Here is a 10,797-nt window from a genome sequence, read left to right as displayed (position 1 = left end):
AATCAGAATCACACTGTTTATGTACACAATGGTACACAATGGTAACGTTGGCCACCATCAATCCTCCTACATATTCAGAAGGGCTTCAAGATAGTAGATCTCTTGGAAAGCAACAAATGATCTCTTGGAAACTTACCCCAAGCAGGCAATTGCAAGGTTAAAAGGAAAGTTTTCAATGCAACAGTAGCATAATAGCTCATGGATTTTAGAAGAATAATCCGCTGCAATCATCCCATTCTCAGTTCCAAGCTTGTCATAGGGTCATCAGACATGTAATTGGATGGTGTGCCTGAATTTTGTACTTCTTAGAAGAGACTATTGTAGAGAGATCACGCATCACCCATGAAAATCCAGCATCAGCCAATTACCCTTGCGCAAACATTGTGTGGGAACATTTGGCAAGAAAGATGCATGTGTGTGCTTGAGCAATCATCTAATATCCAGAACACACTAGCAGAATTTTTGACTAGCATGCACATAATGTGGGATTCAAAAGGATGCCCTGAGCCAAGGTCTAAAAGGAAGAAGCAGCTTGAAAATATGCCTTTCCAAGCCTGTTGATGTGTCTTATAGAAGACCCATACAAAATTCAGAGTGATTCTACAAACAGCTTTCTTGATTTTCAAATTAGTGTTATTACATGTATGTACCCTCCCACTGAGCTCTTCACACAGATGTAATGCCCTGCTGGTGTACTTATTTCGGTTTCTCTGTACTCTTTGACAAAACAGTTACTTCCGCAACCCCCCACCCCAACACACGCCCATAAAGAGGTTCCACACATACGAAGGGAAGCAATCTAACAATGCCAGTACATTTCCTTGGTGAAACAGTGCGTACACAAATAAGATGTTTTTAGACCTTGGACTGAGTATAATTGACAAAGAGACTAAAAAACCAGACCCACCATTTGATCCAAAACGATGCATACTAGAACAAATTATTAATCAGTTAGTATTTTTACTTGAATCAAGTTAAAGAAATTGTGATGAGCATTAATTCAAAGCAAGGGTCAACAAACATTTCTGTCATTTTCCAAAAGTTTTGAACTATTTACCACAGGGTAGCATACTTCGAATTACCAAAATTGAACCCTGCTGCAGCATAAATCACGGCAAAGAAACATATGGCCTCCAAGACTATACACTCAACCAGATGTTAAAAAAGCTTCACTGCAGACTTTCACATTTACTCTTGTTGGAGATTTTTAGCACCAATTGATCCCAACTTGGCACAATATGTCCTACTATATTCTGCAATATAGATGCGATCCACCACACTCAGACTAACCCCTCTCTCTTTTGTCGCTTTGAGTTTGAGACAGTTCGAGAGTCCTGACCAAAGGCATTGTTCTGTCCTTTGATCTTTCGACCTGCCCGCGGCTTGGGTCCCCAACACTCCTCTGGATTGGGAAGAAAGCGGGGTATGCCTTTCTTTTGTGCCTTGCTTTGAGTGGAGGCCTTTGAGAAATTGGCCTACGGATGCAGAAGGAACAAAAATTAGAAACGAAAACTACCAAAGGCAAGTTCCTGCTGTCAGACAACTGAACAAAGGAATAGACAAGAAAGACGTTGGCAGCACTTTTTGCAAGCATTCTGTAGTTAATGCATAAAGTAAGTACACATTACATGTTCAGCTCTCTCTAAGGCCCAACCTCCCCTCCCACCTTCACAGTCAAGCCCCACCCAAACTCTCTCTCTCTCTCTCTCTCTCTCTCTCTCTCTCTCTCAGCAAGTATGAAAGTTCAAAAGAACCATAAAAGCATGGACAGCAAGTATGAAACTTCAAAAGAACCATAACACTCGTCTTTTTTCGTACCATCAAGAACTTGAAAACTCTTGACCCCTCCACATCGGAGGAGAATTTTTGTACGAGGATTAGGTCCCATGGGTCATTTTTGGCCCCCCGAGGACGATAATAAATTCTACTTCTACCTCTCTCTCTCTCTCTCTCTGTCTCTCTCTCTCTCTCTCTCTCTCTCTCTCTCTAAAATGAAAGTCAGAAGCTTCAAAAGACAAACAAGGGCAAGATTTTGACATCCGGATGGGCACAGGACCTAAAAAAATGGTTCAAGAAGTGGGAAGTAGAAGAGTATTTAAACTACTCTTCAGAGGAGATTGATGAAGAGGCTTTTCATTATGACCTGCTGAATGCACTACACAGGAAATGGCAAACAGCAGAAAACAAAGATAAATTTGAGTACTATCACACATATATCAACCCCGAATATTGGTCAATTTATACAGGAAGGGAGACAACAACGCAGAAGTACATATAGCAGTGCATAAACGGAGGGCTTTAGCCTCACTTCGCACCCGATCACACCAGCTGCAAATAGAAACAGGGGGATGGAAAAAGATGCCAAGGGAGAGTAGAATATGCCAACTATGTGATCAAGGTATGGTTGAAACAGAAGAACACATGGTAATGATATGCCCTCACTATGCACACATTAGGGAAGAGTTCAATCACCTCCTTGAGGGACATAACAAACTGGCTGATTTGCTGCATAAAGGGTCACCTTCAGCTTTCGGAACATTTGTGTATAAGCTCTTCAAGCATAGGAATCCACCTGAATCCTAGAAGGTGTTTTCTCTTTCCACCCTCCCATCTTCGGGAGGAGCTTTCATGTACTTGTGATATTGTATTGCCCAGGTCCCATAGGCCGGTTTTGGTCTTCAGAGGACGATAATATATTCTTCTTCTTCTTCTTCTCTCTTTCTCCAACTAAAACGGATGTGAACACACGCTACAACCGGAGTGAGCTTGGGGTTGACAAGATGGCAAAGGTGGGACCCACCTTAGCCTCAGTCTCTGCTGCTGATTGTATGAGTTTGAAACCTTGTTTTAATGTCAGTTGGAAGTTTCTACTTCAGCCCTGCTTCAGCTTCAGTTTCAGTTTCAGCCCCCCCTACATCCTCATCTTCAGCTTCAGCCTCAGATTCAGCTACAGCCTCTATATCCCCAGCCACGGTTACTATCAGTGTCATACCCATGAAAGCTAGTGACATACCCATGACATTAGCCTCTTCCCTTTCCTCTGAAATAGGGAGGTCGTCACAGTCCTCATCTGTCCCCTCCTCTCCCATTACAGCTCTCGCACCACTTATGACACCTTCGAGGGTGTCATACACTCCTCCGCCTTATGCCTCGACCTTTCTCTCCCCTCTCCCTCTCAGCCAGCCTATGGGTTAAGGAGAGACGCTCCCTATTGCAGTAGCGGGATCAGGCCCGCAAGGATGGGAAGTGGACAATGGTACGAGATAGACGACTTCTTCCAAGCCCCCATCGAGCACCAGCCCAATCCCCTACATAGGAAGACGGGTCTATGAGACTAAGATCTCCGAGACCTTATCCTACACCATTTGGAACTGTAATGATGCCTTATGGTTAGAACTAAGTAACTTCTCAGAATCCTATACAAGTCACGACATAGTCTTTTACACAGAGACACATCATAGTCCAGAGCGCCCACTACCAATAGTCACTACCAATAGTCAACTGGTACACATGGGAGTCTGCTTACAGAGACGAGACGAGGAATACCGGGGGAGTACGAGGGTCAGGAGGTGTAGAAGTCCTTTACAGATCCACCCTTTTGGAGACCATTTCAGTAGAGCTGAGAGATGCACATTCTAGGTTTCTTTGGATCCGGATCCGACACATGGACAGCCGGGATCTATTTGTTGCAGTATGTTACTTCCCTCCTGAGACCTCCCACTTTGCTAAAGATACTCAAGATGAGGATGAGACATCTCCATTTGCAGCCCTTTATCAGCCCATTGTTGACTTCTCTAGCCACGGATAAGTCCTCTTGGTTGGGGACTTCAACGCGAGGACAGGCGCCCGTCATTTCATTCTCCTGCCAGATATTGACCTTGAGGATGCACGTATGCTACGGGTTTCGGCTGACAGACGAGGTTCGGTCACATCTTATGGACAGGCCCTATTAGACCTCGGCAAGATGCATGATCTCATTATTTATAATGGTCTTGACAAATGGCCCTCCTCAGGTGCCCACATGGGGAAGGTTCTAGCGTTGTTGATTACATCATGGGATCCCTTGCCTTCACATCTCGCATCACTGATTTCACTGTAGCTTTCACACTGAGGGCTATTATTGACGAGGCGAAGTCGAGGCGTCAGCATGTCTACACTTGCTTCGTAGATTTTCGTAAGGCATTTGACATTGTCCCACGCTCTTGCCTGATCAAGAGGTTACAGGAGTTACAGCTCCCAAATATCATGATTTCGGGGGTCATGAGTCTATATGAGTCTGTTAGAGGGAGGATACGTGCCCCAGGAGGCTTATCAGACTGGATTGAGAGCACCATCGGAGTTAAGCAAAGCTGTCCCCTATCACCAACTCTCTTTGGGCTCTATATTGAGGAGATCACTTCTTTTGTCGATCGACTAGGCGGAGAGGGTTCGCTCCTAGCTTACAAGATGGTGCAGATATTGTTGTATGCCAATGACATAGTCCTCATATCATCCTCAGCAGAGGGCTGCAGAAACATCTAGAGGCTCTGGAGATGTTCTGCAGGGAGAGAGACTTGACAGTTAACATTGGGAAGACCAAGGTTATGGTCTTCAACACCTCACGACCAGCATCCCGTCACCATAGTTTCACATATCGTGGCGAGCCTGTGGAGATAGTGCAGTCCTACATATATTTGGGGATAGTGTTCACTAGTAGAGCGGCTACAAGTTCTCATGTTATCACGGATGATCCGTAGCAAGCCATCCGTTCCTCACCAGATCATTCGGGCGGAGTTTGGGTCACCCCCATTACGGCTAGATGCTACATTTCAGGTCATCACGTATATGTACCGAGTCAAGGAGTATGGGGATTACACCTCTGGGCGTAGCAGGCTACCATGGCTAGCATTGTCCTCTTCTATGGCACTTGCAACAAGAGGGGACCAGAGGTGCTGGTATGCACGCACAGAGAGATGATTTGAGGGACGGGGGCTCCAAATGGACAGACTACCTCCATTCCAGTACAGCATGGATGCTCCGTTTTCTCCCCTCCTATCACACGAGGTCAACCAAGTTATCCGCAAGGATCTATTACAGCTACACACATTCTGGACCTGGCTGTGGGCCCGAGTGATCTTCCAGTGAAGCTGGGCTTCTACACATATCACTTCTTACATATCACAGCAGAGGGTTTCATTGACCCACCAGGGTAAATGCAGATTTACTTACCCCACTCACCGAGGATCTCTCTTGGGCAGTTCTGAGTCTCTTCACATAGACTTCGTATCGACAACGACAGAGCAAAGCGACTACCCACGGAGAGGTGCATATGCACTTTGTGTGACATGCAGGAGGTTGAGACAGAGGAGCACTTCATCTTCAAGTGTCCTGTTTACTATGAGATCCGCAGACGTTTTCACTGTCTCTTCAGAGAAAGCTATCGGATTTTGGCCCGATTCATCTCCTACCCAGACCAACAATGTTTGGCAGGTTCGTTCATGGGGCGCTCAGACACCGCGAGAGGATACTTGAAGCACGGAGACAGGAGCAGACTTTTTCCTTGGTTGATCCCTCTCAAAGCTCTATCACAGAGTTTTTGTCGAGCGAGACCCGATGTCCCCAAGTGTGATCTGTGTGTCAACCCTCTGTTTGAGCTGTCGTGTCACAGGCTCCGGGTCACAGTCACGTAAAGGCCTCGTCCCATGGGTGTCGCCCGACAGGGATCACAGTAGCCCTGGTTAGAGGCAGAGCTATGACCAAGAGACATGCCAGGGCTACACCTTTGAGTGGCCGACAACACTCTATCGCCGATTTCATGCCCCCATTGCCTCGTCCACCCTGATGCCCTGATGTTGATGTTGATGATGATGATGATGATGATGAGATAGTGGACTACCGACATGACTATGTTGTACTTAGGATTTAGTACTGACAGTCTGCATTATTTGCATTTGCATTGGTGTGGATGCTCGTTTTAGTAGCTCCACCACCACAGCTCATTTGTACCAGGTTTTTCATAGTCTCATAGACCCATTAGTCTTCCGAAGACTTTAATAAACTTTCTTTCTTTCTTTCTTTCTTTGTATGAGGTTTTTCCCCCTAACCACAATCTAATCCTTAACTACAGTTAGTGGATAAGATAGGGTTTTGTCACTTACACAAAACCCCTCACTTCTCTTTTTTATCTACTTCATTTCAGTCCACTATTGAGTACACTTGCGTTTTGCTCACTCTCTCTCTTACTCATCACTCTTGCTCTCCATTGTGCTCTCATTTGGTATCAGCTCCCAGACTTGTTTTCTCACCCGCAAGCTTCAGCCCATCATCCTCCATCGGTGTGCCATTCCGTACAGCTGCCCGTGAACAAGTCCGTACAGCCATTGTTGGCTGTTCCGTACGTCCGTACCAGGCCAACTGCCCTGCACCGTACTACAATCCAGCGCCGTACAACTTGCCCCCCGTACAAGCCTGCAATCAGCTCGCCGTATCGCGGTTCAGAGCCGTACACCGTACCTACAAGCCACCAGCCATACACTGTACGGAATACTGTACGAACATTTTCGTACACGGTTCTTTACAGGCTCATTGCAATTTTGGAGCAGAGATTTGGGGCTTGCAGAGATTGGCCAAGAAATTGGGGCTTTTGCAGGAGAATTGTAATTTTGGCAACATTTGGGGTTTTCATGCAATTTACCCCCTTTTGGTTGCAATTTCTTGCACAAATTTGGGGCTTTTGTGTTTGGAGTGCAATTCGGCAGTGAACAAGCCATTTGAGGCAGTTTTGGACTCATTTTGAGTGACATTGCAGACATTGGCAAGTTTTGCAGTGTTATATTTTGACAGTTTTGAGCATTTGCAGGATTTTTGGGTGCATTCAGAGCCTTTGCTAGGCCAAGACAGCAAGCTGTCTTTTGGTTTTCGACACCCAATCTCCTATATTTGGGGCTTTTGGACACTTTGCGAGTATTTTGCAGGCACACTTGGCTAAGATACCAGTGGGTTTATGCTTCTATCTTGTTGCATTCAGAGCCATTGATTGGCTGTGCTTTTTGGGAGTTAACAGCATGCATTAATATCCCAGCAGGGATTTTAGTGTGCACCTTAATTCCCAGAAAGGAAATTCTGTTTTGTGCATTTGCTGCAATTTTTTGGCAGACATGGCCCGAAACAATCAGAATGACTGTCATTGGTGTCCTCTCACAAGAGGACAAGTTGGATAGTACCAACTACTCCTTGCAGAGTTTTATGGTACGCAACATCTTGGTTAGCAGACATCTTTGGGATTATGTCAATGGAGATGAAGCAAGGCCAGATTGTGTGGCTACACTTGTCATCGAGGAGACGTCCAGATGGGTCAACGTAGCCAAACGGGAACGTGAAAGGGTAACCGTTTCGACTACCCTCCTGGAGCAGCAGCAGAGAGACAGTAAGGCTCCCAACATCAGAGTACGTGAGATCCCACCCACAGAGGCTACACCGATGGCTAATGCAACGGCCTTCGTGGTCACTACTCTAGGGACGACTGAGCACAGGATTGAAATAGCATGGCGGGTAGGGAGGGACCCCAACCGAGAGCAACCCCTTATCATACCGTTCCATGACGCTTAGGCATGACTTTCGGCTTTACGTCGTAGATCAACCTTATGAGACCAGCCAGCGATCTCCATGGATGAGGACCTCACTCCACTACAAGTTGAGGAGAGGCACTTCCTGTTGCAGCAGCGGGATCAAGCCCGCAAGGAGAAGTGGGCAATAGTACGAGATGGACGACTCCTTACAGGCCCCCGTCGGGCACCCACCTCCCCTCCCACATAGGGGGGCGCGGTCTATGAGACTCACAAATCCAAGACCCTATCCTACACCATCTGGAACTGTAATGGTACCTTATGGTCAGAACCAAGAAATTTCTTGGAATCCTATACAGGTCACGACAATCTTTTATACAGAGACACATCAAAGTCCAGAGCGCCCACTACCAGTAGTCAACGGGTATACATGGAAGTCTGCCTGCAGAGATGAGACGAGGGATACAGGAGGGGTTCGAGGGTCAGAAGGAGTCGCAGTCCTTTACAGATCCACACTTTTGGGGGTCATCTCAGAGGAGCATAGAGATACACACTCCAGGTTTCTCTGGATCCGGATTTGGCACATGGACAGCCAGGATCTGTTTATTGCAGTTTGCTACTCCCCCCCCTCCACCCCGAGACCTCCCGCTTTGCCAAAGATATTCAAGGGAGGACGAGAAATCTCCATTTGCTGCTCTGTATCAATCCATTGTTAACTTCTCCAGCCGTAGAGAAGTCCTCCTAGTTGGGGACTTCAACACGAGGACAGGCGCTCGTCAAGCACCACTCCTCGACTTCAGGGATGATTCCACTCTACTGCCACATTGACCTTGAGGAGGCAGGTATGCTACGGAATTCAGCTGACAGACGAGGACTGTTCACATCTTATGGGCAGGCCCTATTAGACCTCGGCAAGATGCATGATCTCATCATTTATAATGGTCTTGACAGATGGCTTGCCTCAAGTGGTTTCACGTGCTTTCCACATGGGGGAGGCTCTAGTGTGGTGACTACATCATGGGATCCCCTACCTTCACATCTCGCATCACTCACTTGACCGTAGCACCTCTCCCTCCAGAGGCTGATCATACCTATCTTTTCTTTAGCATCTTCACTCCCCGTCGCGTAGCACTTTCCACCCCACTGAGTTCTTACTCCACATACCATGATATACGCTTTGATTGTGATCACTCACCTAGCTACTCTTTCCGTCTATATATACTTCTCGCCTACATTGACTTCATACCCCTATTAGAGGATCGTGCTACCAAGGTCGCCCGCTCACTACACAAGGCTGCTCTTCACGCTTTCCCCCACACCACACACTCCACCCGCCCACCACCCCTGGAACCGTACCTTGTAATAGCTGGTACGATGATAAGTGTAAGGCTTTACGTCGTCAACTCAGATTCGAACCAGAAAGTGTCTTCCGAGTGAACCAGAGACACTACGCGAGTACCGTCGACTTGTACGCAGAAAGAAACTAGACTTTGTTCGCTGGAACGAGGAGGAGCTACTGAACATTCTGTTCAATTACAAATCTAAGGACTTTTGGCGGAGATTTCTACAGGGACGGTCCCCCTCACCAATCACTGACACCTAGGTGTGGTTTGATTATGCACGCACACTCTATGATATCCCCAATCAGCCAGCCCCTAACCTCTTACACATGCCACAACCCACATCTTGCACCCTCTTCAATGAAGGGGGGTAAAGAATGCCGCAATGAAACTTCATAATGTCCGAGCGAAGGATCATGAGAGACTATGCACTAAGTTCATTGCATATGGGATTAACCTCCTAGCCCCGATCTTGGCAAAGCTATTTAATGAAGCTGTTTGTTTGGAGGGGATCCCATGAGTCCGGAGAGCTACAGGACCATTATGATTGGACATGTCATGTCCAAGATTTATGCATCAGTACTTGATTCCGAGGTCAGCGAATTTGCGGAGAGTCAAGGACTTAGAGCAGCAGGACAGGTCACATTTCGACGTGATCATGGGACCATGGACCACATTCTCACGCTCAGATGTATCATCGAGGAGGCGAGGGCACGGAAGCAGAGGGTTTACTGTTGCTTTGTGGATTCCCACAAGGCATTTGACATAGTTGCGACGCCTACAGGATTTGGGTTACGACCAGGAGATCATTTGGGCTGTCATGGGACTTTATGAGAGAGTTTCAGGTAGAGCCTGGGCAAGATCTGGGTGGACAGACGAGATCATGAGCACTATCGGGGTCAAACAAGGGTATCCATTATCACCTACCTTGTTTCGCCTATACATTCACGAGCTTGAGACAATGATGCAGACACAAGGGGGGGGGGGGGTAGGTTGCTCCCTTGCGGGCACGCTGATCCGGATATTGCTTTACGCAGATGACATGGCTGTCTTGTCTTCCTCAACAGATGGGCTCTAGAGACACCTTGACGCACTATAGTCCTTTTGTGAGTCTCACGATTTGAAGGTCAACCTGAGCAAACCAAGGTTATGATCTTCAATACATCTCGAGCCGTCATGCGCCAAGAGCAATTCACATTTGATGGGTCACCTGTTGAGGTAGTTTCATCATACACTTATCTTAGGGTCGTCTTTTCCGGACCCACCTTCACTATGAGACCCGCGATGCAGGCACGCTTGAGCAGAGGATATGCTTCAATGGCTAGACTAGAGAGGCAGTGCTTTCGCTCTCACTTTCAGGATCCACGAACCAAAGAGTTGCTTTTTGACTCCTTGGTCCGTCCAGCGGGGATGCATGACAGTCCATGCTGGGAGCCAAACTTGTCGGATACAGAATTGGCCAGGGTGGAGTGGCTACAGGTTCTCATGTTATCATGGATGATCCGTGGTAAGCCATCCGTTCCTCACCAAATCATTCGGGTGGAGTTTGGGTCACCCCCATTATAGCTAGATGCTGCATTTCAGGTCATCACGTACCTATACTGAGTCAAGGAGTATGGGGATTACACCTCTGGACGTAGCAGGCTACCCTGGCTAGCACTGTCCTCTTCTATTGCACTAGCAGCAGGAGACCAGAGGTGCTGGTATGCACGCACAAAGAGATGGTTCGAGGAGCTGGGGCTCCACATGGACAGACTATCCCCATTCCAGTATAGCATGGATGCTCCGTTTTCTCCCCTCCTATCACACGAGACCAACCAAGTTATCCGAGAGGAACTATTACAGCTACACACATTCCGGACCTGGCTGGGCCCGAGTGATCTTCTAGTGAAGCTGGGCTTCTACAGAGATCA

At 47.2% G+C, this 10,797-nt stretch overlaps 1 protein-coding gene across 3 annotated transcripts in view; it reads right to left on the bottom strand.

The window, feature by feature from the left end:
• Positions 1 to 1,005: 1,005 nt before the first annotated feature.
• LOC147894076 (tRNA (guanine(26)-N(2))-dimethyltransferase 1-like) overlaps positions 1,006 to 10,797 on the bottom strand; it is a 41,533-nt gene continuing 31,741 nt past the window's right edge. For 2 of the 3 annotated variants that reach the window (XM_087384459.1, XM_087384461.1), the window contains 2 exons: positions 1,293 to 1,475; positions 1,006 to 1,225 (listed from right to left, as the gene is read on the bottom strand). In XM_087384459.1, the coding sequence (XP_087240585.1) occupies positions 1,208 to 1,225; positions 1,293 to 1,475 (201 nt within the window). In that variant the 3' untranslated portion in view covers positions 1,006 to 1,207. The other variant, XM_087384460.1, reaches the window with a different exon arrangement.

This window comes from Dipteris shenzhenensis, chromosome 14 (genome assembly GCF_047967505.1).
Source record: "Dipteris shenzhenensis isolate YYH24624 ecotype China chromosome 14, Dip_SZ_1.0, whole genome shotgun sequence".
In the NCBI taxonomy this organism is placed as follows: Eukaryota; Viridiplantae; Streptophyta; class Polypodiopsida; order Gleicheniales; family Dipteridaceae; genus Dipteris; species Dipteris shenzhenensis.
This window is presented reverse-complemented; position numbering and strand designations above follow the sequence as displayed.